The following is a 26652-nucleotide window of genomic DNA, read 5'->3' as shown; positions in this document are numbered from 1 at the left end:
GCCACGCAGTATGGCTGTAGAGGGGGAGCCACACAGTGTGGTACTGCACACAGCATCCACGCCAGCTGCTTCAATACGCATGCTGGATGCAGCATGCAGAGCCTGTCGCCGGCCTAAGAACCAGCCCCACACCATTCATCCAAGCCATGGAGCTGGATAAGTTTGACACACCTGGGTTAAGTCAAATTAACTCTAGTTATGTTTGTTTTTCCATTTGGATTCTTTGGTAATTGCTGAAAACGGGTACATGAAGGCATTAAAGGCCGAGTTATCCTGAAGCCCATGGTCCATGACCATATGCAAATCTACTTTGCTTTCTACAACATGTTGCACTCAAACCATTAACATATGCAAGAGTTAATACATCAGTGCAAGCAATTTCTCGAGTTGTGACAGAGTCTCTGCACAAATGGACATGGACTAACAGCTTCAACTTTCTGAACATTAGACCCAAAGAATGAAAGGTATACTGATCTGCTAAACTCTTTTCCAAAAGCAGGGATACAAGTTGTAGCCGTATTGGTCTGCAGGCAAAAGGAATCAGAACTCATGGCAGCGGTGATATCTTTTATTAGACCTACTAGATATTTGCAACATCAACAACAAAAAGTCTTTATTTGCAAGCTTTTGGGTACACTCATCCTTCCTCAGGCATAGAAGAATGCGAAGTTTGTAAAATTTCTCCCTGGTGGAAATGAAAATTCATATTTCACAGGAAAACTGAAGGTGTTGTAAGATCTCCTGGCTGGAATAGTTCATTTTGTGCAAATTAGGCTCAAAGCGAGAACCGTCTATTTATCTCAATGTTGTCTGGTGTCAAGCAGGATGTTAAATTATGCTTCCTTTGAGTTATGATATTCCATACTTCACAGGAGGATGGTGTGATAGACGCTCTCCTGGGCAGGAAATTTTATTGTGTTGAGGCACTTTGAGCTCTGTGAACATGCAGATTTAGCTGGAACAATAGGCAGGAGCCATGGTGTCAGCTTTTAGGTTCCAGAAGTAGGAACTTGAGACTAGTTTTAAATAGTATTTTGCTCTTAGCAGGTGCCCTGCATAGACAGGTCTCAATGTAGTTTATAGGAGGAAGAGAGGGAGGTATTACTTCCCCCCCACCACTTTTTTTTTTTTTTAAAAGAGGAAACTATTTTTGTTCTTAAGAGTAGTTTGCCTACGTCTCCTTAAACTCAGTCCCTGGCTTTAGCAACTGGACTGTGCCAACTTCTTTATAATTTTTTCAGTATTTTTTGTGCACTTCTAGGGTTTGAAGTCTTTAATTCATATGGGCTGTAGTACTTACCTGGTAGGCGAAACACCATGACCACCAAGGCGGTATCCTAGTTGCACCTGGGGATAACTGCTTTTCTGGCATGGGGTAGTACCTGCAGAGGTAATGTAGTTACCCCACTTTATGGAAATGAGAGACTCCTCCCTAGCTTGCTCCTGCAGCCATATGGCTGAGGGCAAGCAAAACATGGCAGCATCCGAACCCCAAGTCTCCAGGCTCAGGCCTGCACGTAGGATGCCCGCCAAAGGATTTGGAAACATCTGATGCCCCAGATGGGGTGGAGGATGTTTGCTGGTTGCAGGGCCACTTATGGTTCTCGAATGACTCATGGATTTGGACTTGATCTGGCTGATTTGGCCTGAAACATGCAAAATTTCCAAAAAATATGAATACAAATAAAAATACTCAACTGATAATCAATATGCATGGTGCATACCTCTAAACTAGTTATGATACAATGCAAACATAGTGGCAACTCTCAGTAAAAATCTACATCTTCATTTAAGCCTCTGAGCTTTGGCAGTGGCCTAAGTTAGGGCTCAGAACGCACAAAGTCAGCAGCCTCAAAGTAGAGCCTGTTGTGAGCTACTTTTACAAGGTATTGTGTATCACAACGGCAGCTGCAGCAGTATGGTTTCCAGCTTAGCCACATGAAATGCATATTAAAATGAGTAATTTTTCCGCATGGAGCTTTTCCTGTCCTTAATAGTCTAATCCTTTATTATATATATAAATTTATAAATGAGAAGCCAAGCCTACAGTACTTAGCAGTATGCGTGGTATTTAATACTCAATTTAAAGAGTTCACTGCAGCACAAGATGTGCAAGGGCTCCACTGAACTTCAGCTGAACAGGAACTTGCAGGCCCAACCGTCTGCAAGGTATACAGACGTGCTTATCATTCAGTCTAAAAATCAGGCTGAGTCTAAAATGTATTTTAAGGTATTCAGTATTAAATCATTCAGGGTTTCTTTAGCGTTGAACATTTTAATACACGTGCCAGAATGTGAATACAAGGCTGGTATCTGCCACCAGGTATCAGTGGCACTTGAAGAAAGCCTTTCAATTTAAAAGGCTGCTGTCAGCTGGATAATTTTAAATGTATTAAATTCGCAACATTCAATTTTCTACTGAACATAATTTTAGAAGTAACTCATCATGATATTTTAAATTCTTTAAAGTAATTCTGTAAGCATCTTTCTGTTCCCTTGTTGCTATTTGTAAGCATCTATTTGTTAATTGTTCCCATGTCAACAAAATATGGAGTTAATCAAACAGTTAACTATACAGACAATAATTGTTACTTAACAAAAGTACAATCTTGGGTAGGTGTAACACAGCTAAGGAAAATACTGCTACATTCTCTCTCCTGTAATTGCAGCTAATGACACATTTGTGTTGACAGCTTTAGTTCAAGAGGATAGCGTCTGTTTTAGTCTCTTCCATTTGACACCTCAAAGTTTTGAGCTCTTAAAACCATCTTACTTCAGCTGGATTCAAGCCAGTTTTCTTATTGAAGGAGCATTCTTTCTGGGTTACCCAGCTGTGTGGTAGATGTGTGTTCCCAGATTTTCCTTTGTGCCATTTATTTTTAAAGCACTAGTTTTGATTTCTTGCCCCGGTCCATGCAGTTTCAGGAATGCTTAGGAGATGGTGTAGACCGTCCCCAGGAGGCAATCAAAACAAAAAGAAAAACTATAGGACTCCCAGTTAATGCATCATGCTTACAGTGTTCTCTCTCTCACATCTCCACTTGAAGTTTAGAAGTTTATAAATAAATTACTTTAAAAAATACCGTGCATTTAAAATTAAACCTTCACCTTTCGAGCTGACTGAAAGCATTCCAATTTCCTCCTACTGAAGGAACAAAATCTATTCTTGTCTGACTTATCATTGGCCTTGAAAACATGGGTCTCTGAAGATCCACATTAGCTTGTAACTAGCTAATTAACAACAACGAAACATTTATGGCTAATTGCGGACAAGGCTTTAACTAAAAACCAACTTACAGAACCATTGTTTTTAAAGATTGATATAACCTGTGCTTAAAAAAAGAGAGCAGGAAGGATAGACTGTTTTACATAAAGCCTTATCTGATTTTTAATTTGTACAGCACCTTGCACAGGATAAGTGCTAGCAGGAAAATAATAAGGTTTTGTAAAAAAGTTCTGCACTTCCTCCTGTGCTCATATTGTTCTCCCTGGACACAGCCATTTACATGAATACCAAATGCATATTAAATAAATGAAGACTGTCAGGAGAAAAAAAAATTAGTTCTTAAACTATAAAACTTACTATGCCAGGAACCTGTGACTTGTGCTACTTCAGACTAGCTCAAACAGGCAGTGGTGCAGCTGAATCCACACAGCCAGGCAGAAAGTCTAAATAGGATTAATTAGTCTAAGGGTGACTAATTGGCATTGTCACTCAGCAGTGGCACATTGGTACTTGACGCTAGTTAATTTCCCTATGAAGCTATTCAAAAGTTGATAGAGTGAATGCACAAGTAGAAATCCCAGTATGCAGGTTAGGGATGCACAAAACAATCGAGAAATTAGAATCATTTAAAAAAAAAAAATCTAAGGTTAAAAAAAATTTGATTTTTTTTCTTCTCATTTTCTCTTTTTCCTGGTTTTGCAAGTCATTTTTAGGGTTTTATAGTACTTCTACAGATCCCTGTATAACTACGTAAAAATCTGCTGTAAAAGCCTGGAACAGAATATTGCATCCATCTTAAGCTGAATTCCACACACAGTAACAAGCAAGCAGTTCTCACTGGAGAGGAAGCTATAATTTTCAGCATTAGCTAAATAAACACACAGACCATGTTTACATGTAGATACACACACCGCTCTACAGTTACAACTATGCAGCATAAGCATAGTTTGGCGTCTACTAATCCAATAGTAAATACAAATATAGTTATGTTGCAGTTGCCTTTCCTGCATCTTGATCCCTCCTCTGTTTGCAGTTCCAGTGATATGGCCTTTATGAATCCTTTGGGACATGATCCAAGAACTTCATCTTCATTTAGTTTGGTCATCAGATGCTTTAAACATAGAGGAGTTATTTTTATTTGTTTTCCTATTTTCTCTCCTTTATTGACATCCCCTTGCCCCCTCCCCCCCTACTTACCTTTTGTGTTTTGGTTCAGTTTTTTGAGTCTTAACATATTATCTTATGCAATATTCTATTTCAGTGCCTCTACTTACAGACTCTCTTATATGGCTCCCACAATAAAAGAACTCTGGCAGCAAAGGAAACTATCGACTTACTATCAAAGTGAGTGAGCTTTTAATCAGCTCTCTTCTTGGCTGCTCCACCGCTTGCATGCTGTTAAGATCTGTGTTCCCTTGCACTTCTCAGAGATATTTAGGCACTGGTTCACAAAAGCGTCTGACAGAAAAGACAGATGAGTGAAGCTGTTGGCGAGTTCCCAAGACAGCAGTTTTGAAAGCCAACTCTTCAGACTTTCTTCCTTCCGCAGAAGTCATCCACATCAGTAATCCAATCAGTGCTTAATTTAGATTAATTAAAGCAATAAATGCCCATTTCCACCCTTGTCTCAAACGAGAAATTACTCACCTTGGCAATATAATTGACCCACTAGGCATCTGCCTTACCAGAAGCTTTATGTAGTGTAGCTGCATGTCTTCGAGACAGGTAGTTTTTGCTGGGGTGAGCATGGATTTAATACTATATTTTGAGGATTCTATAAAAGAAGTGATGAAGTCTACAATGCCGATAATGAACTACATACAATTTTCCCTTTTTCAGGACCCCGGATGTAGCAACAGAACAGAGAGGAACAGATGAAGAAAAGCCACCATTTCCCTGTTCCACAGCACTTCGTGGTGGGAGGAACTAGCTCCAGTACATGTGATAAGTTCCTGACATTTGCTAATGACTGAACTTGTATCTCTCCAGTGTCCACCTGAAATCTGTCATTTGCATCAAAGATTGCACATAGAGCAGATTTCCATGAGGACAGACCGCTTGCTTTTGTGCCTACGTTCTCGAATACAGCTGAACACCAATTTAATATTATGGGAGCATTTGCTGTTATCCCATAGCTGCCTCTTCAGTATTTTCACTTGTGAAAACAAACCAAAAAAAGGTTTTCATTGTGGAAATTCATAACATCTCTGCAAAATTTAATATAGGTCAAAAAGAGAGTCAGAGTACAGTGCAATACTGGCACTCGTTACTTCCTATCTATACAAGAAGTCTGAGAAATACCTTTTTCTAACAGCGCTACACAACTTTAAGCAAGTCCTGCCATGTTCAAAACATCTAGGACTCCTTCGATCTCAAGATTTTTCCTCCTCCATTGGAGACAAACAATTGGATCTGAAGAGTGCCTGGCGTCAGACTGAAGGAATGCTGCTATATCTTATCCACAACACAATTTGGAGAAAAAAATTAGAGCAATGAAGTTGGCTACACAATGCGCAGTTGGAAATCATGCCATTTTAAGATCATCCCTTTTCTTGTTCTACATGTAATAAGTTTCCAGGACCTGGCAAGTACTTGGTCTCATACTTGGCTGTAGGGATATTTATGCTGAAAGAGGAAAACAGGCTTATCCAAGGCAGCTTTGGGAGTATTAAGTAGGAATTTGGGGAATTAAGACATACACATTTCTGGTAGTGTTTTTTTTCAGGAGTTCAGCACTGAGAGCAATTTTCATGGCATCTTTTGATAGCACCACTGACAACCATGTTAAACCTAGGAACTAAGAAAATCTCAAACAAATGTACAACCCGCTAGCCCAGTCCATCTTAACATTCAGAGAGTTTCTGCCCCATGATTTATGGTGCCAGTAGGAAGCTGGTTTTTGATGGAGTTTTACCTGAGACCAGTTAGCTATCTTCAGCATATACCACCACACAAATCCTGCCCTTGCATTTTGTAAGAACTGCAAAAAGGACTTTATTTCTGTTTATCTTCAACTGAGAGAAGCTGATTAGTCTCCAGAAAAAGTTCCTCCCTTCATCTGAATTGTGACCAATACATATTTCCTTTAACAAGTAGGAAACTCTAAAAAACATTTGTGCATTTTACTTTCATGTGAGAGGTTTGTGGTTGGTTAAGGAAAAGAAAAACAGTAATAACCTGTTTAGGGAGTTCAGAGGTGCTGCAAAAGGTCCTGCTCCTTTACAGCGAATACACTGGTTTTGCTTTGGTCTGTTGCCCCAGTCACAGGATGAAAATTAAGGGACAAAAATAATTCATCCAAAACCCAGAGCAGAAGGAAAACTATGATTCTGTCTGCGACAGCAACTTCTGTTCTCTGTGCTTATATATGCCCTACACATTCTGCAGCCTCCTGCTGCTGTGGAGACTGGCTAGCCAAATACATGAAAATGCTGTGGAAAAACCCATCTCTACCATCTCAATTGATATGAACACACAGTAAAGCTTCAAAGCATGAGGCGTGACAGTTGCATTCTTTTTTTCCTTTGAAAACAACAGGGAAGAAACAGGAAGAAAAAGAGAAACATCCATATTCATTTTCATTCTTTAATATTGAAGAGTGAAAAAAGTGCAAAATCACAAAACTTAAACCACCACAAAATGCAGATTGCATTGTATATGACCACAACAAAGTGCCTGCAAAGTCTCACAGCGGACATCAACAAACCCTATTTCAACCTGCCTACAGTCTTTTAAACACCTGCTAAACAAACAGCAATCCATACAGAGTCTTAGGTTTTTCATACATCTCTATGCCTTAACTCTACATTTGCTTTCAAATTCAATAGTTTGTATGTTAAAGAAAATAGCGCCCCACTTCTGAATGACCTCAAGCATATAAACGCAGTTTCCACCAAATAAAATGAGTAGTTATATTTTAACAGCATTTTACTCGTTGAATTCAAACTCGGCAATAAAGCTCATCTTACTTAAGAACAGCAACATTTCTTAAGTAAGCTTCAGTGTGTGCAGTAAGTGAAGCCACATTGTCAATCCTTCCAGCTCCAAGCCAGTAATAAGGTAATTACACACACGGCTGTTAAATAACACATATTAGTATATTATTGCAAAAAAAAAAAAAAAAAAAAAGGATGGGCAACTTTTGGAGTAATAGGTTATACTTGAACTGACAGAAACAGACACATGTGAACTCTGGCCATTTCTGCAAAAAAACCTTCATCTGAGTCTGCATCAGCACAAACCACATTACAGATTCAGGGCACAAGTCACTAGCCTTTTTGTTGCCTGGATGTGGCATTATCCAAAGTGGCTGTTATGCTAAAATATATTTTGACTAATTCCTAATTTTCAGTAATGTTTAAGGAAATGACAAAAGGTTTAAGGTAATGGGAGTCAGATGAAGAGTATGCTGCTTACACAATCTTCTTCAAGGCTTATAACCTTTCTACATTAAGCTTCTCGTTTCTCGTGGCTGGAGCTAACTCCACCACACTCAGAGAGTCTTCTGATTTCATGCTGATGTCCTTTTCCAGTTCACTTTGACAGATTTTATCTAGAATCAAGGCTCTTAAATTCACAGGGAAAAAAAAACCAAACCAAACCTTTTTCCCTCCGAGCAACTAAAGCAATCACAAACAAATAAACAGCCTCAAGATAACCTGCTACATCTGATAAGGTGGTGCTGTCTAAGAACATCCTGCATAGCCATGGGTGCTTCCTTGGAAGCATCCTATACAGAAACAATACTGAAGTTTTCTCCTTCAACACTACAGACCTATCTATAACACTGAAACTTTATTTCTCCTAATTCACTTGCTCACTGCCAACTCCTTTGCCTAAAGTTATATATAACCTGCTAATGAAGAGCAGGTGACTATAACATGCCATCAGTGGGATTGTTCCTGAAGAGAATGCATCTTAAAATTTTTCCATGAAGTTTTCAATAAAATGGGATTGATACTAGTAAATTGTTTGGCTTCTGCAGGATCCTTATGTCTGTTTGAAAGAGGTTTTAAGTTTCTGTTTAGGATTCAAACTTCTAGAAAACTAATGCCAATTTTTTCAAATGTGGGTACATTCAATTATGGTTCTAAATCTAATTTTAGATAGAATACTGAAATATTGCTTGTCAACTTATGTATCAAACCTTAAGCAGTAGAGTTTAAAATTCTGCCCTAAAACCAATATAGAATTTTACTTTTAAAGTGCACCATTAAAAAACCCTTAGATGATCAACTAAGGCAATAACACTATATACCATCAAAGAGCTATAACAGCTCACAAGCCCCTTATCTGTAAATGGGAGCAAAAATACATATTATAAGCATAGCTTAGTCATTCTGAAAAATATATCCATTATGTGATTTCAAACATAAAATACACTTAGCATTCACACTTGGGGGTGCATCTGCACTCCTCTGCTTCAGATTAATTTTCCAGCACCAGCATTGTTGCTCACCATTTCCCAGTTTGGTGAACTATTTCATAATACAGCGCTGAGTGCATGCAATCCTGGTCTACACAAAGAATTACACCATTGTAATTAAACAGTGATGCAAAATCTGCAGTGCAAACAAAACCCTTGAGTTACTATATTTAATTGCATACCACACAATAAGGCACCTTGTTTTTGAGAAGGCAGAATGAAGGGGAAAAAAAAAGATTTTTCCAGGGTCATGGCTGTACAGAGTAATTGTCAGCTCACTCACCCTACCTATTCCCAAAAATCGAAACCCTAGCTGCTGCTGAACACTGGTCTCCATGAGTGAATCTACAGTTTTAGAAAGAGCTAAAAATGTTCTGAAAGGTTGCAAAATAGGAGGAGAGAGGCTGGGAATAGCTTAAAGACAGGAAAATTGTCATAAGAAAGGTTTGCTTGATTAATGGAACATGAAAGCTATTAAAAAGGAGAGAAGATTGTTAACACCTGTGGAGCAGAGAACAATAAGCCAGTAAGTCAACTGATTCTCTCAGCTGCCTGAATAAAAGTGCACCCGAGGTGCTTCTATTCTGGACAGAAAATCAGCTTCCCCACTTAAGACACCCTCCCCACCCCCCCAATTTTGGGGGAATGAGTTTTGAGAAAAAACTGCATGTGGTAGGCAAGTAAGTATAGTAGTCTTTGAAATGATTGATATACCTAGTATAGTTAATCCACCTCATATCAAAAATAGGGTAAAATGTTAAACTAAAAGTAGTGCATTTCCACTTCCTATTTATGTCTCTACTGAAAGGCAGTAATCCATTTAGTAAAATCTAGTTTCTATTGATGGTAAATAAACTGAGAACAAGCACCATGCCAGAATAAAATGACTTAAGCTGGAGTGTAATACAGGTCAAACACACAAAACTAATGTTTATGTAAGCACAGGAAAGAAGTTAAAAAGTTAAAAGTTAATCATCTGACACAATCCACCCATCTGGACTTAAAGTGTGGTTCTGCTCTGTAGAGTGCATCTGTGTTTGTGCATACATGTGCAAAAATAGCAGCCTCGTACTGCGTGTATCTAATTCCCTCTGCAAATCCAGAGTCTGATCTTATTTCCTGAGTGACGAAAATAATTTTTCGTTACTATTTTTTCTTCCGTTCCGTTTCTACAGAGCAAAGCTAATGCTGCTCTTAAAGAGTTGGACTCTCTTCCAGATTGGGCACCAACAGAATTAAACATGCTCTAAATGGCAGGGTTGAATATTGCTCCTGTTGCATGTACTTCTGCAAACCCAGTGAAAACAACTGGATTTCAAATGATGTAAGTCAAGGGTGGGTAAAATGCAGCCTGCCAGCCATTCTATCCTGCCTCCAGGGCCCCTAAAAAATTTAGAAAATTAATATTTGTCTGCCCCTGGCTGCCTGTCACGTGGCCCTCGATGGCTTGCCAAAACTCAGTCAGCGGCCCCCCGCTCGAAATAACTGCTCGCCCCTGATGTAAGCGAAAGCAGAATTTGGTCAAGGCATCTATTATTTTTTTAATACGCTCAACCCAAAAAAAACCCCACCCAAATGAAAATTTCAGGTCCCAGGTTGAATTTGCAGGGCTAGCAGTTAATGAGGCACCTTTTATCTGTGAGGAGAGAAAGGCTGACCTGGGAAATAAGGCACAATAAACAGGGGACCCATCAATGGCATTTTTACAATAATTTTTCAGAGCAGACAGCACATTAGTTAATCCCATTGTGCTATTTGACATGCTGTCACAGTGACCTTAGGTTCTTACAATACCTAACAAAATCAAGGCAATATGGCACACTAAAAATAACCAGTTCATAGTATTAATATGCACGCTGCTGAAATTGGAAGGAGTTTTCCACTGACTTTGGTATAAATGGGATCTGGCCTCTGGATTTTATCCATTTTTCTACTAACCAGTTCTTTTTAAAAATGTTAACCAAATTATTCTCTTCAAGACTGACCAAAACATTTCCCTAAAATATATGCCTGCTACAGTCGTTTCTTATTATATATATGATAAAATGTAACATATATTCTTAATTCATAGATGTCATTATTTAATGGTTGCTGAAATCTTGCTATTAGGTATTGCATATAAGCACATTAAAATGGACCTGGAAATCAGCTGTCTACGTGGCTTACTCCAATACTATTTTAACTGAGTTATTGCATTTCATTATACTTGTGGATATAATCATTTCAAATTCAAACAGAAATGCTGAATTATTTTAGTATCCAAATACAAAATAGTATTCACTCCAGTTCAAAACAAACATACACTTGTGGATCAGATACATATATAGAATATATGCGACCTTGCAGTTTCCCCAGTGGAAGTTTCCTGTCCCAGGAGATCCAGGTATCCAAAGTAACTGGAAACAGGTCAGGAAGGGGGAAAAATTGCAGTAGCAAGGCTCCTCCATAGAGAAGTGCTCCAACAAAAGATGAAGGATTTTGCATAGATTGAGACTTGGATTTCAAATGTATCAGTCCGTGGTTAGGACTTAAATAGGAAAGTTTACCTTCTTTAAAAAAAGGAAAACAGTCAAAAATACCCATGGTGAACAAGCTACTAAGCCATTTCATTAAAGTGCCTTTTAGAACCATTGCCCATCATTATCTTCCTCCTCCTCCTCCTCCTCTTTGTCCAGATAGAGAAGGGCAATTTTCTTTTCATCAGAAACTACTGACCTTTGGTCTACCATTCTTTGCAGTTCTACAGTTTTATTGAACACTGATTTCCCTGTTAGTTGTTCACTGTGATCCTGGGAAGAATGAAAAAAGGCACCTGCTTCTTTGCTACTTTCACTCTCTGCATCCTTCTGGTCACTTCCAACTATGACCCGTGACCGACTGACGTCAGGCTCCTTCCTACTGGATACAAAAATTGTGGCTGCTTCTTCTCCCTCTTCCACCAAGGGGGCTGCCCCTACATTAGTTACATCCATTTGGAAAGTAAAAGAAGTTTCCTTGGGTCCTAATCTAATGTGTCTCGTAGATCTGCTGCTCTCTGATGACCCTTCTGTCTGAGAAATATCTTCCAATGCTTCAGAGATGGGCCCTTTGAAGATGATGTGCTCAGAATGAGTTTCTATAGGACCCATTGTAAAGTGCCTGATGGATCTATCGAAATCGGAGGTTCCTCCAGTCTCTGATGGGCTTCCTCCTGCACTACTGAACTCAGAAGATTCAGAAAGGGAGCCCTGGTATAGGATCTGTTCAGTTTTGATTTCCTTTTGACCTAGCTTAATGTGCTTTACTGACCCTTCAGAGTGAAAACGGTCACCGACTTCAGTGAATTCCAGATGTTCAGAAATGGGGACTTCGTAGATGATTTGCTCAGTTGTCATAAATTCTTTAGGACCTATTTTAATATGCCTAACAGATGTATTAGTATCTGAAATCTCATGAGATAGGTCTTTTGCACTGCTGGGTTCCACTGTTTCTGGAACAGGCCCTTCATATATGAATTTCTCAGTTGACTGAAATTGGTTTTGCCCTAATCTAATGTGCATTACTGAACTGTCAGTCTGAGACAGGTCACCAGTGCTACTGACCTCTACACTTCCAGAAATGGGCCCTTTAAATATGACTTGCTCAGCATGAATTTCTTTGGGACCTAATATAATATGCCGTATTGTTCTGCTGGCATCTGCTGACCCTTCTTGAGGAAGATCCCCTGTGCCACCGGCCTCCAAGGAGTCTGAAGTGGGCCCTTCAAAAGTAACTTCTTCCACAATCTGCCTTGACCCTACCGTGACGTGCCTTGTGGACCTATTAATGTCAGTGCCGAATGGTAACTGAGCAAGGTTTGGGGGTGCACCTGTTTCTAGACCAACAGGCCCCCTATAAATAATTTCTTCAGTGGTTTGAATTTCTTTAGGACCCAGTTTAAAATGCTTCACAGACCTGCTGATATCCGATGACCCTTCTGTCTGAACAAGACCTTCGGTACCACTGATCTCTAGAGTTTCAGAAATAGGCCCTTCATATATCCTCTTCTCAGTTCTCTGAATTTCTGTTGGACTCGTATGCCTCGCGTGTTTGTTAATATCTGCTGACCAATGTGAGGGGGAGACACCTCCTGCACTGTCAAATTCCAGAGTTTCCGAAACCGGACCTTGGTCTGGGGCATGATATTCATTGCCATCACCGATTCTCACACTGGAAAAGTTATAAACCTCTTGACTAGCCAAGGGAGCGGGCTTATTACTGCCTGGGGAAAGATCTATTTGTATGCTGCTTTTGCCACCAGACGGACTTTCTGACCCTTGTTTGTCATGTTCAGACCCTTCTTTTTTTGGAGACCACGGTGAAGTCTTCTCCATCTTACTCATGATGACATCATCAAACTGCGGTATATCGAACTGGATATCATACTGGGCAGGGTCAAGAGTTTGGGATAGGTTGACTTCAGCAACAAATGTCATCGAACCACCTTCATCAGTCTTCTCAACTGTTTTTATATCAACTGCCAGGTTACTAGAGTCGGCTTGATTTTCTTTTGTTAATGCAGATAGTTCTTCCTTCACACTCTCTGGAAGGCTTCCCTCTAACTGCTCGAGTGCCTCTTTCAATTGATGTTTCGGGTCTTTGGTTTCTTTTGATAAAAGTTCCTTTATTGAGGTCTGAAAGTCATGAGGTATTTTAATCTCTCTCTCAGTGACAACGGATTCAACATGCGATGCTTCATCTCTTGCATGTTCTTCTTTTAAGATATGAGCGCTTGCTTCCTCCCCAACAACCTGATACGTTACTTCTGGTGATTTCATGCCATCATCTTTCTTACTTTGCATGCCCTGCAAAAATTCATCTTGCCAAGCATACTTAATAGTTGATTCTTCCTCTATGTGAATTTGCCCGTACACCGAGTCATCCTCGTTTTCTTGAGCTGAGGGGTGATCATCTGGAACAGATACAAAATATTTCTGCTCATCGGTAGTCTCCTCTGCCTCGGTGACTTCTTCCACATGAGTGAAACGCTCACAAGGCTCTGTTTTCTTTTTTAGATTTTGACCTGTCATTGTGAGGTTGTGTTCCTCTTCATCACCGTAACGCCCTTCTAAGCCCGGGGATGTATCCTCTACCTCCTCTACTTCAAATGGTGTAGAAAATTCACTCCTTTCATCAGCTGGAGAATCTAGTGGCTCCTCAATGATCTCAACATTAACAGACATTTTGCCCATACCCTCTCTCCCTTTCAGGCCAACATTAATTATATCTTCTATCTCCTCTTTGGAGGGTGTTCCCTCAATGTCTTCCAGAACCCCCTTTTTAGCATCCTTATTTAATACATCTCCTAGGTCAACTTCATCTTGGACTGTAGATTGTATTGTGATCTCGGTTTTCACTTTTCCAGCATCAGAATGATCTTTCTTTTCATGGTAAGTAACTTTTGTATCTGCTGATGTTTCTGAACCAGAAGATGGCACAAAACTTTTAAGTATATCAGCAACAATATTTTCTGCTATGTTTTCTGTCAGTGAAGAACTTATTTTAGGGCTGCTTTTGTCACCAACTCCATCTTTGTCTACCAGGTTGATTTCTCTTTCTGGAATATTTTCATTGTGAATATCGACATGTTTCGTTCTCCATTCATCCCCCTCTCTTCCTGCAGCAGTTTTAAGACCTTCTAATGTTAGTTCTACATCACTGGCCTCTGATGTTTTGTCTGGACTGTGCATTTCAAAAGAGACGGGTATCTCAATAGTCTCCTTCCTCCTCGATTCCAAGGCCACATCTTTGACCTTTTTGTTCCATTCAGGTAGATCACCCAATATAAACCTTTTATTAACCACTTCTTCTTCTATTACATGCTTTTTCTGCTCTATGCCTGGTTGAGCCTCAGTCTTTCCAAAATTAATACTTTTTTCTTCCACAGTAAATTTATCATCCATTTTCTTTTTCTCCAAAATAATGCGTCTCTCCTCCTCAGTTGGTTTGTCTCTTTCTCCGTTTCCTTGCAGTACAGTACGAGTTTCAGCTTTCTTTTGTTCATACTCATTTTGTTTAAAATTGGAGTTCAGCTCATAAGATTTTGTTCTTATACCTTCGGAAATGCCTGGCTTTGTGTCAGCTGCGTAGTCCTTATTTGGCTTCTGAACATGTGTTGACTCTTTTTCAAAAGAAACTGAGGAAGCAGCTGTAGCTTCTGCTTTCTTTCTTTCAGGATATGTTTTTTGCCAAATTTCAGTCTTTTTCTGAAGACTGTGTACTGGAGTAAGTGTTGTGAACTCTCTGTGGTCCTTTGCAGCTTCTCGAGTCACATCCTTTCTGATAGGGACTGAAGGACGATATGTTGAACCAAATACATCTTTTCCTACAACTTTCACGCCAGCTGAGGTTCGGGGTCTAGCACATGTTGCTCGAGCTGAATAAAGTGCGGAACTGTGGATATCTGTTAGTGGTAGTATACGGCTTTTGTCAGGACTCTTGATTACTGGCAAGGGTCTCTTTTTTCCTTCTCGGTAGGCTGAGTAAACATTACTGTAGTTGTAAGATGCATCTCTGACATCTGCCAAAAGAGCATAAAGGAACCAACATTAAAAGAAGGGTCTGTTATTCATTCAGAAGTCTCAAATCCTGGAGGCGGATGTTTCGCCTCCATGTGAAGATGCCTCTCGTCCATGTGCCATAAAGTATAAACATAAACCTAACCGCCGTTCGTCATCAAGACCATGCACACAATTACGAGAAGGGGGATCATCAGGTATTAGCATTTTCAAGTTATCATTTATGATCAAAAGTTAACAGTAAATAACCGTTTGGTAAATCACATGAGAGAAGCTTGATGCTCATCTGATTTCACCTGGATTGAAGACTTCTACATAATAAATGCCACTAGTACAACTGGCAGCCACACAATCACCCAGGATCAACAGGACAGAGAGCGTGAACCGTCCTCCCACCATAACAGATGGGCTTTCTAGACTGAGCTCAGGCTAGTTAGTCTCCAGGGCTGTCAATACAGCAAGGAATTAACTTGCGAATACTGAACAGCTCAAAGGGTTCTCTCTGCTCTAGGCAGATGAAAATACAAAATAAATTGACTTGTTTTAATAATAATAATAATAAAATACAAATGTTATAAAATTGTATTTAGCAGGTCTATATTTAATGCCTTTTTTTTTTTTACCTTTTGGTATTTCTCTCCCTTGCTGATCAGTCCATGTAATGACCCACTGGCTGTCTTCTCCTTCAAGCAAGGCTCTGAAACACACACAAGTGCATTTGATTAAAGGCAAAGCATAAGCTACCAAAGCTGCTAGGGCAGTGGTGCTCAACCTGTCCGGCCCCACAGGCTAGATCCAACATGCAGGGGGCAGGGAGGTGGAAGTGGGCAGCAGATGAGCAGCAGTTAATGCTCCCACCACTCCTCCACTGCTGTATTTCTGGACCCATGGAGAGACACACAGGCCAGATAACAGAGTGGGTCAAATCCAGCCCACAGGCTGGAAGTTGAGCACCTGGATACTAAGGTATATGCCACTTTTGGCAACGGGGCCTGTAAACCTGGGTGGTGCTGGACACCCCCAAGCCTTATAAAGATCAACAGGAGTGAGGTTCTCAGCAGCTCGGAGCCTTGCAAAGGAAACCTAATGTGGGATACAGACAGAGGTAACGAGCGTTTCAGTTTCTAATCACCCCAAAGCACACCGTTATAATCTAACTACCACGTCAGCACGATTCTGTAGCAATACAAGAAACTGTTGCAACTGCAACTCTAGTTCGTTTGGGGTCAAAATTAGAGATGGAGTGGACTTGTATCTACAGAATCGTGCAGACAACAGTTACATCACAACAGCTGATGAACACACCCGAGACGTGGCTCCCTCGCCCTTCTTAAAAACAGCTGAGAGGTCTGAACGTGTATACCCTTGGACACCTGATTTCTGGGAGAATTTTGCAACATTCGGTTCTGCACACCTTAGATGCAACCCTGTCCTTCAAACTCCCTTCTTCCTTGGCTTACTACCATGAATACGTCCACTGATTTCAGCACAACTCAAAGCAGTAAATATTTTGAAGATTGATCCCTTATAGGTAAGCCAAAGAAATATGGCAAATTCAAGCCCATTTTAACAAAGAATAATTGGAGGGGAGGGAGAAATCAGAAAAAAGTTATATAAAAGTGTAATAAAGAATCATTCATGAATGAAGAGTGAGACCACTTCTCTTAGCTTGTTAATGCAGCGGGGATCTTCAGTATCAAGGTACTATCCTCATTTTGAAATGAAAGAGCATTACTTCCGTTGTCACACCTACTAGCCAGGATTGGGTAAAACCGTTCTAAACAGACTACAGGATCTCTGTTGTCTAAATGGCACGCAGATAATATAACTCAGTGATAACATTTAAACCGTCAGGCCGAGATCAGCACAATGCGTTTTGAAAAAGCACTTTGTTTCGATACCTTCCCTACTAGAACTTTTCCCCCAAAGGACAACAGATTTTTCTTGTGATCCTGTCCTCTTTTTGGCACTGTCTAGAACAGAGGCCAGCAACCTTGGACAAGCTGCAGGCTAGAGCACCAGAGGTCCAATGCAGGCTGCACGACAGCAGTGGGAGACTTTCCCCACTCCTGTGCTGGAGCCAGGGAGCTGCTGCTTCTCCCAGCCTCCCACTCCCCAGCTGTGGTGCGGGCACGGCTGGACACTGATGGCCCCAGCATAGTTTTCCCCCCAGGCTGGATGCACCCACGCTGTAATACAGAACTGCACCAGGCCCAGGTATCCGCAAACTGCATCCACGCTGCTGCTACTTCTCCCTGCTTCCCCAGCTGGCTGCAGTGTGGGCACAGCTGGAAGCTGACAGCCCCAGCACAGATCCCCCCACCCCCTGGCTTGGACACTGCACTTGTCCGGTAGCCTAGGGAGGGGGGAGACGCAGCAGCATGGATGCAGTCTGCAGACACCCAGTGCCAGCGCAGCTCCCTGAGGGCTGGAAGCTACATCTGCGACAGCTGCGGGATGGGGGGCTAGGCAAAGCAGCAGCAGCCCTGGCACAGCTCCCAGCTGCCCGGCCCTGGATCAGGTGCAGGCAAAGTCCTTCAGCTCCACAAGCCAGATCCAGTGGCTCTGCAACCCAGACTCAGCCCGCGGACCTTATGTTGCTGACCCCTGGCCTAGAATAACATTCTGGTTATAGGAAACCAGAGTTGCTACAAGCTTCACCCTTGTAAAGCTTCTTTTGGTTGAGTAGCCCAATTACAGGGGTTAGCTCCACAGCCACTAACCAGAAATGAAAAGGTGACAGGCTTCTTCTGAAGGAGATTATCCCAAAAGCAAAAGAACAGAAAAAAGGTCACTGCAACCACCAGTGGTTGAATATCTGCTTCCATCACTTCCAGTTGTTGCCCGTCCTCGACGGACCAGTATACTCTGCCAAGTAGTGTCCACAGACCAGCTAACCTTAGCAACTGCCTTCAGCTGGCTTCACTCGGAGCACTAGACTGAATTTGAATATTACTTTGAAGAATAAAGATATAGGACTTTTTCCACCTGAGTGTCAAACCACAGACATGCTGGGGTACTGTATACCAAATACCCCTTGTTCCCTATACCACTCAAGCGCCTACTCTTGACTTGCGAGATGCTGGTGGTTGCTCCTGGCAGGCTGACAGGCACTGGCCCACCGCTCCTTCCCTCCCTTGCAAAGGGTAGCAAAGACTCCACAAAAAGACTTCCACAGAAATGAGCAGGGCTGAGATATCATACATACAAGGCAGGAGTGGACAATTATCTTGGCTGCAGGGCCACTTCACAATATTTGGTGAGCTGTTAAGGGCTGCAAGGGTAGCCTCACCGCTTGACAGGTGCCCCACACCCCAATTGCCATCTTGGGACCAGAAGTCCCACCTCAAACCCCTGACCTTTGCCACCAGAAGTGTCTGTCTCTTCACACATACACCCCCGCGCGCCCGCCTTTTGCCTCTGGAAGTACTCCTTTTGGGAGGGGCGGGGGTCGGAGAAAAAACCCCCAAATCATACTAAAAAATCAAAATTGTAATTAGGGTTACTGTACATCTAGGTCTTCCCAGATATGTACTCTTTTTACATCCTCCTATCTCTGTCCGGGTGGGTTTTTTAAATATGATCAAATATCCGGCATTTTGGTCAGCTCAGCTTCAAAGTTTCCCCGGCACTTCCCAGCTTGCCGTAGCAAGGAGCTGGGCGCGCACAAACACGGCTGGCCGGCACGGAGCCAGGCAGAGGGTGGGAGCAGCCCGGCAGCTGCCAGCACTCGGGGAAGGTGGCCGGGTGCAGGGCTGCAGCAGGGTGGGGGAGGCGCCTGCCCCTCCAGCGGGGCGGGGGGGCCCTTTAGGGGCAGCGGCACAGGGGCAGGTGCCTGTGCTTTCAGGGGCAGGGACGGTGGGTCAGGAGCGGGGGGCACTGGCAGCGCCAGGGGGTTGTGGGTCAGGAGTGAGGGGCACCAGCATGGCTCAGGGGGCAGGGTACTGCAGTGTGGGTCTGCAAGGCACTGCAGGGGCTGTGGCTTGGGAGCGAGGGGCAACAGAAGGGGCAGGGGCAGGGCACTGGCATGTCACTGCCCTCACCCCGGTTATATACCCCCATCCCCCATACAACAAGTGTCCTCCTTTTTGGAACTTGAAATATGGTAACCCTGATTTACTATATAGCATATTTGAATTTCATTTCAAAAAATACTTTTGTCCTGATTTACACGTGTTTGTATTGTGTATATAAGGGCAACTGCATAATAGCTCAAAATAAAGTCTTACTCTTGTATATTGTGTGTGGCTGGGTGTGGGGTTTGTGGGGGCTGTCGGTGTGGGGTTTGTGGGTGGGTGTGGGCCCCCCTATCGCCCCCTCCCCTCCATGGTGCACAGCTCCTGGCGCCACTGGCAGCGGCAGCAGGCGGGCCCTCGTGGCCCACAGCAAGCAGAGCCCCCCAGTGGTGCGCAGCTCCAGCTGAATCCTGGGAGCTGCGGGTGACGGCACAGAGCCCAGCCAGCCCGGGCCGCTGGCATGCACCTTCCAACCAGACTGCACTGGATCCATGCCAGCACGTGGGGCTCCCAGCACTGCAGGCAAGAGCTGTGCCCCATCGGGCTGGGCCAGGCCGGGCTGGCTTCATGCCTCCACATGGGGCTTCCAGCACTCCAGCGGGGAGTTGCATGTGGAGGCACAGAGCCAGCCAGGCCCGCAACTCCCCGCAGCTCCTGGTCTGTACACCATTGGGCTAGGCAGGCTCCGTGCCCTCCATCGGCCCGGCCTGCTGGTGCGTGGCCATCTTCCCACCAGAAGACAGCACACATCGCTTCTCCCCCAGTGAGCACATCCCAGGAATGAGGTTTCCACGTCCTCTGCCAACAGCCAGTCTTGACTGCTGCAGCATTTAAATGTCAAATGAAGTAATATTATCAGCACGGTGACCCTGGTGGCTGTTTAACATTCTGTATTAAACCCAAATCAAACCCGTCTCTCATTTTCAGCTTTGGAAATGCCAGATGCTTTGCACTGGTAATGTACAACTGCATCATAACATTGTTAGGACCAAGACTGGAGGTTTTTGATAGTTGAGGGTTTTGACTCTGGGACAGAGGGAGGGGAAGGCAATTTGAGAGGACAGTTAATTACGCCAGCTGATACTTTCAGCAGAAATCCCCAACGGAGAAACAGATAATGCAGACATTTCAGATGTCATCTTCAGGTTTCAGGCTCAAAGACTGGCTACAACGGACTGAGGCCCCTTGCACATCTATGGTTTCTGTCTGCAGAATGAGAAAGACAACGCTGCATCAAATTACGCTACTTGCAAAGGTGCCTTTGCCGCTATGGATTTGTGTAGATTTGGCAGAAGAGCAAGGTTAGATCCAGATTGGACTGCAAACAAATGTTAACGAACACAAACAGGACACCGCTGTTTCGCTATCTGAGTTCAACCCTAGAAAGGAGACGGGATCAAGCTCAACCAAACTAAATCAAAATAAGAGGTGTCAGGCTGTGTCTACACTAAGGGAAAGACCCTGGCTAGACTGAAGTGAGCTAACCTTTTTTAATCTAGGGAAACCACCACAGCCGGACATCCGATCACCACTTGCCTTTAATGCAAACAGACCTGCTCTTCTCATTAGTCACCACGAACCCGGTGCAGAAAACTATGAAAGATCTGACAATGAAAGTGTTAACTATGACGAGGGAAACTAAGAATGTGGATAGTTCGACTAAGGATTTTTGGCTGCTGTTAAAACAACAGTTGTTCAGTTGCTGGAGCAACCTATGAAGTCACTAAAAATAAGTTCCAAGAAGTACACTGTATATGGCAAAGGGCAACAGCGCGCAGACAACTTGGAGCTGCAAACAGTACGACTCGAAACACACCGCACAAAAATTAAACCTGGACGCTGCCTTGGAATTTCTACGGCACTGGACTCACGGGCTATTTCCACTGGCTTGTGACGCAAGCATGAAAAAAAAAAAATCCATCAACCCACTATTTGAGAGAGTTAACTGGAAAAGAGAAGTGTGGTGTAGTGGACAGACCAGCCTAAGAGTTAGAATACCTGAGCTCTCTCTCCAGCCCAAGGTCAAACTACCCCATGTTTGACCTTGGGCAAGTCATTTCATCTGTCTGTTCTTCACATTTTCCCTTCCCCTGTATTGATTTATCTATTTAAATAGTCTGGTCTTCAGGACAGAGATGGTCTCTTACCACACAGAGTGGAACCACCTTACAACGGACTCTCACTGAACAAACAGAAAAGTTTGTTGAAAGAAAGCCTTGCTAAAACAGACTTATCCAATTTGCTGCATTAGAATAACGGGGCGGGGAACAGAAGTCCCTGTTGTTAAGACTGTTAAAAGCAGAGGCTCACTGTAATCATGTCACCCTGTGTTTGTACAGCACTGAGCGCAAGGAGGCCACAACCTCAGCTGCAGACTCCAGGCACTACCCCCATCATAAAAATAATACTACAGAAACACTCTCCCACGCGTCCTCCCACTCACACTAACTGTGCCACACGTTTCCTTGGAATCAGGCCTCAAGTGCACGTGGTCCCCAGCTCTTGCACATCTGGTTTTCCTTCTCCACCATGGGATTGGAAAGGAGGGGCCGTGCTAAGAGGAGCAGGTTGCTGACTGCACACCCACTTGCAAGGACTGATAAGAGGTCATATATTCTCAGTAAAGGGGAGGCAGCTGGAGTGCCAGCATGCGGAGTGGTACCAGAAGTACGTGATGATCAGGCAGGGGCTTCCTGCTCAGAGCTGACCTGAGGAAAGAGAGATGCTGGCTGACAGGACCCAGTAACAACCAAGGGTTCCCTGCAGATGTGGAGCGAGAGGAGGCTGGACGAGGGAGGTGGGTGGAGAAAGCCTACCTGGGAAGGGACTAGAAATAAGACTGGCCAAAATAGGGCTTGCCCTGGAACGGGGACACAGGGCAGCCTGGACTGTGGCGTACAGCGCGTTCATCCTTGGGAGCTGAGAGGTCTGGGTGCTTCCTGGAAGCGGTGGTGAAAATCTATCAGACTCAACCTGCAGAGGGGAAAAGGGCTACTGAGTCTTGTAATGGGGACTATGGTCAGCCCGATATAGGAGGAGAGGGTCCAGGAGCTGGAAGGGAAAAACTATATGGTTGTACAGACTCTAGCTGGACCGTCTTGCACTCTGGTCCATCTAGCTTTGAGAGAGCCTCACACGTCGTCCACCCCATCTCTGATGAGACCAGCTAGTCTTATCTTCGATGGTATGGTAGGGGCCCGGCAGCGCTAAGGAGCTGCGACCCTAAGATACTTGCAGGATGAGGCTTGACAATGAGGAAGGCCACGAGGCAGAACTTCAAGCTACCATCGATGAGGCGCAAACTCCGCTTTGGGAGCCAGGTCATTCATGCGCCAGAGCCATGTGGCTGGAAGCACCACCATAGCCCCAGGCTTGGTCCTTGGGGAAGGACGTTCCTTGCCATCATGGCCCTTCCGCCCGGTTCAGACGTGGCAATGACTAGCTCCAGTAGAAATACACTTTCATCCTGCTTTTCTAGAAGCTGGCTCTAACATACCGCTCATAGGAGCTGTAAAGCAGAAGGAAAATAGAGGCTGGGACACGCAGAAGTACTCGGGGCTATGTGGGAGGAAGGGGAAGTCAGCCAGACCCCATCTGTTCAACTTCGGATGCCAGGGGGAAAGGAGGGGCCCAGGGCTGCCCTCGCAGTGGAAACTTCAGGGCTCCGAATGTGGCTATTTATAGGAGCCGCTGCTCCCTGGTGTACGCAGTAAAGGATATGGGCTGATTTCCTCTCCAGAGCTGGCACCAGGCTCTCTGGTTATCCAGTACCAGACACCCGTTCCTCAGGAAGAGAAGACCAGCTGCCCTGTCCAGCCATCGACTGAACAGATCCAGGAGACTGATCTCCCCGCTCCCCAGTGACACGAATACAGCTAATCCACTAAAGAAGGTCTCTGATCTCCAGTGCAATGGGTGTGGAGCGTTTTAAACAGAGAAATCAGTGTAATCATTTTTCAGCTCCTGAGATGTAAAGGAGCTGGATTTCTTGACTTCCACCAGCCCCTGCTGTTTGGCAGACAGGCAGACCCCGTCTCTGCCCCCCACCACGTACGGCCTCTTTCAACGGGAAGCCGGTCGTGTATCTGGAGGGCTCGGTCTCGCCGCAAGAGTAGAGAATCACAAGCTATCAGACAACATCTGGAGAGATTCAACAGGTCAAGGCAGCATGATCCTAACTGGACAGCAAACCCACGCTGGAGCAATGCTGAATCGTGTCTGAGAATCCTTATTCAAACCAACAGTGCTGGAGATAATCGGTGATTTGACTTCTGGGCAGACTCCAGAATTTAATGAGCTAACACTGCTGACTTTTAGCCCAACAACAAGTGCCTGTTCACTTGTAACAGAGCTTGTGTCCAAACAGCTGGACTCCCAGGTAGCCGTGTGTTTAGCACTGGGTAGATATTAATCTTCAGTGCCATTTCCCCCACCACGGTATTATCTCTATTTTGCAGATGAGTATACTGAGGTAGAAAGGTCGGATGGTTTGCCCATGACAGCCTCAGAACTGGACGTGGAACAGGTGTTAAAAAACCTAACTTGTGTATTCTGTGTACTAGACCAATCACTTCTTCCACCACTGACGTGCAGCCACCCCTGGATTCACAGCCGTGTTGTGCAGAGCTGTAGGACAGCAGCAGTAGCTTTTATCACTGAGCAACATTTCTGTGTGTGGTTGTGTCAAATACCAATAATACACACAGCATGAACAAACACATGGATTCATAAGACATGCCCCCCCCCAGAGTAAAGACAGCAGTTTGAGATAGGAAACTTTTTGCTAACTGTCTAGTTCACTTTGTTAAAACTGCTGTCCTCTATACATAAAGATCAATACAGATTGCAAAGGCATATCATGTAAGAGCTGTTGTCTTCTACATGTAAAGATCAAAAGAGACTGAAAAGAGTAAGTACCATGTGCCAAGTCTATCGAATATGAAGTAGAAGGAAAACCCATAACTCTTACAGCAAAAAAATGCTCTCTGCTTGATAATCCATCAATTTTTTTTTTTTACTTTTTGTTCTGAATCAACTCGCACATCATGATTTCCAGATAAAACTGCTCTGGTCTTGCAATTGTACAACTAGCAATAAGCAAGAAAAGCCCAGTAAAAGTACAGTTTTATCAGTAGGAAGGTTGTTGCTTCTTGCATTTAGCTGAGCATGTTGTCATATGCAAAGATGGTGGGAAGTGGCGCTTACAAAATTGTTTCCAGTTAACTTCTTTTTTCCAGTGCCTTCCTTCCCCACCCCAACTCAAACAATGACTGCACGCTGGGAATGCCAATGCTAAGATCAGTGCCAAGGAGACTGAAGGACAACCAGCAGCACACCCGAACGATCTGATGGTTAAAATGTCACCCTTTGACTTGGCAGGCAGAAGAGCCATGCCACCTCCTTATTTTCCGACTGCTGTCTTACAGATTCTAGCTTTTCAGCTAGTGTTTAAATGATGCCAACAATTGCAGTTCACTTGCATTTAGCATCGCCGTGACCAAGCAAGCTTCTTTTGTGCCCACAGCCTTAAATCTAATAAATAAATAAATATATCTATTTTTAATATCGTGGATCATGCTTCCTTCTTTAAGATGCTGTTTGTTTCATAGGTGTGGAGCAAACCAGGGGCATTGCGTAGGGAGTGCGCGCAGGCGCATGTGCACCCCGAGTGTGGCGGTGCACCCCCTACAAAAAGGCACTGCTGACAGATTGCCACTCGCCACCCTGCTGCCAACACCGCCAGCAGCGTCTGCGGACGGTTCACGATCGCCACTGGCCACCACCGATGCTGCCGGCGGTGCCTGCAGGTGGTCGCCACGCCACCCCCCCACCAGCGGCATCTGTGGGAGCTCCATGCTACCGTCACTCCCGCCGCCACCAGTGCAGCCATGCCTCCCCAGCCACCACGGGCATGCATCGTTCATGGAGCAAACCTATCTGCTAGGAGCGGCACCATCTTAACATGTGCCCATTATATGCGAATTTGCTCTTATGCAATAAGCATATTTAGACCAATAATATGTTATATGCTGCAGTGGCACCAGGGCACGGCGCAGCCCAGGAGCAGAGGAGAGTGGGGACAGCCGGAGCACGGTGCAGCCCAGGGGGTGCAGGTAGCTGATGCCGGCCATTCCCAGGGCTGCTGCAGCCGGGGCTGGGGTAAGCGCCGCTCTGTTCCCTCTGCTTTGCTGCCCTGTGCAGCCCCGGGAGTGGTACCCTTCCCCCTGCCCCTTCCCTACTCCCAGCCTTACACCTTCCCTCCCTCCCTGCCATGGGAACCTATCCCTATTTGTTACATTGTAAAGTCATTTGCTTTATGCAAATTTGATTTACATGCCATTCTCTGGAAACGCATGTATAGCATAAATCAAAGGAAACCAATCAAGGTTATTAATGAATGCCAATCAAGGTTATTAATGTAGAACAACAGTAGTACGCCACAGTTTTGCCTGGCTTTCCCTCCGACCAGCTCAGAGCACTTCGTAAACATGAAGGCTGAACTCCTCCGTGACGCAGGCATTATCTCCCTCTCACAGACAGCAACAGTCAGGCACAGGGAGGGACAGAAACTCGATCCAGGTCACATTGCAAGCCAAGAACTGAAGCCAGGAGTCCAGACACTCTGTTCTAATAAGCAGGGATCCTGGTCTTCTGTGATAAAATACTGCAAATTCTCTGATAAAACCCCCCAAATCCATGATTAAAATGAAAGGCAGATCACTTTCCCCCACGACCCCCTGGCCCTGCCACCAGCTGCCAGGGCTATGGGGCCAAGGACCCAGGTCCACATCCCCCTGCTCCCCAGGAGGCAGCAGCTGCTGCAGTGGAGCAGAGCCCAGCTCCCCGACTTGTGCCTGCTGTGGGCTCAGGTGGAGGAGGCCGGCTCCCCACCACGGTGCGCAGTCCCAGAGGGGCAGGGGGGCCCTAGCCCCCCCAGATCTGTGTGCAGGGCGGGAGCAGGCTGCCCACTGCAAGCTTGGGCTCCCGCCCTGCTGCCCTCCCCCATGGCGTCCGCAGCGCAGTGGGTACAGCCTGGCACTGCAGGGAAGAGCAGGGCTGTGTGGGGAAGCTGCTTGCCACTGCAAGCTCCGCGCTGCCCCAGCGTCACATCCCCTGCCCACGCGGCAGCAATGAGGGGTGCAACCCCATGCCACTGCCCCTGCTGCTGCCGCACGTGCACGGGACATGTCGCCAGGGCAGCGCAGAGCTCACAGCGGCAAGGAGATCCTCACGCGGCCCCACTGTTCCCTGCAACGCTGGGTCACGCCTGCCGGGCTGCAGAGGCCCTGGGGGAGAGCAGCAGGGCAGGTGTCTGAGCCTGCAGAGGGCAGCCTGCTCCCGTGCCCAACCTGCACACGTATCTGGGGCGTCATAGATTCATAGATGTTAGGGTCGGAAGGGACCTCTATAGATCATCGAGTCCGACCCCCTGCATAAGCAGGAAAGAGT

At 44.6% G+C, this 26652-nt stretch overlaps 2 protein-coding genes across 2 annotated transcripts in view; one reads left to right on the top strand and one right to left on the bottom strand.

Annotated features, from left to right (window-relative positions):
• Nucleotides 1-7354, top strand: part of TTC23 (tetratricopeptide repeat domain 23) — a 55627-nt gene extending 48273 nt beyond the window's left edge. Inside the window, exons 9-10 of the mRNA XM_025199568.1 lie at nucleotides 4488-4570; nucleotides 5066-7354. Coding sequence (XP_025055353.1) covers nucleotides 4488-4570; nucleotides 5066-5156 — 174 coding nt within the window. The 3' untranslated portion in view covers nucleotides 5157-7354. The remainder of the gene's footprint in view (nucleotides 1-4487; nucleotides 4571-5065) is intronic.
• Nucleotides 6798-26652, bottom strand: part of SYNM (synemin) — a 21055-nt gene continuing 1200 nt past the window's right edge. Inside the window, exons 3-4 of the mRNA XM_025199567.1 lie at nucleotides 15811-15884; nucleotides 6798-15189 (exon numbers count right to left, since the gene is read on the bottom strand). Coding sequence (XP_025055352.1) covers nucleotides 11273-15189; nucleotides 15811-15884 — 3991 coding nt within the window. The 3' untranslated portion in view covers nucleotides 6798-11272. The remainder of the gene's footprint in view (nucleotides 15190-15810; nucleotides 15885-26652) is intronic.

Source organism: Alligator sinensis, unplaced genomic scaffold (assembly GCF_000455745.1).
Source record: "Alligator sinensis unplaced genomic scaffold, ASM45574v1 scaffold210_2, whole genome shotgun sequence".
NCBI lineage: Eukaryota > Metazoa > Chordata > Crocodylia > Alligatoridae > Alligator > Alligator sinensis.
This window is presented reverse-complemented; position numbering and strand designations above follow the sequence as displayed.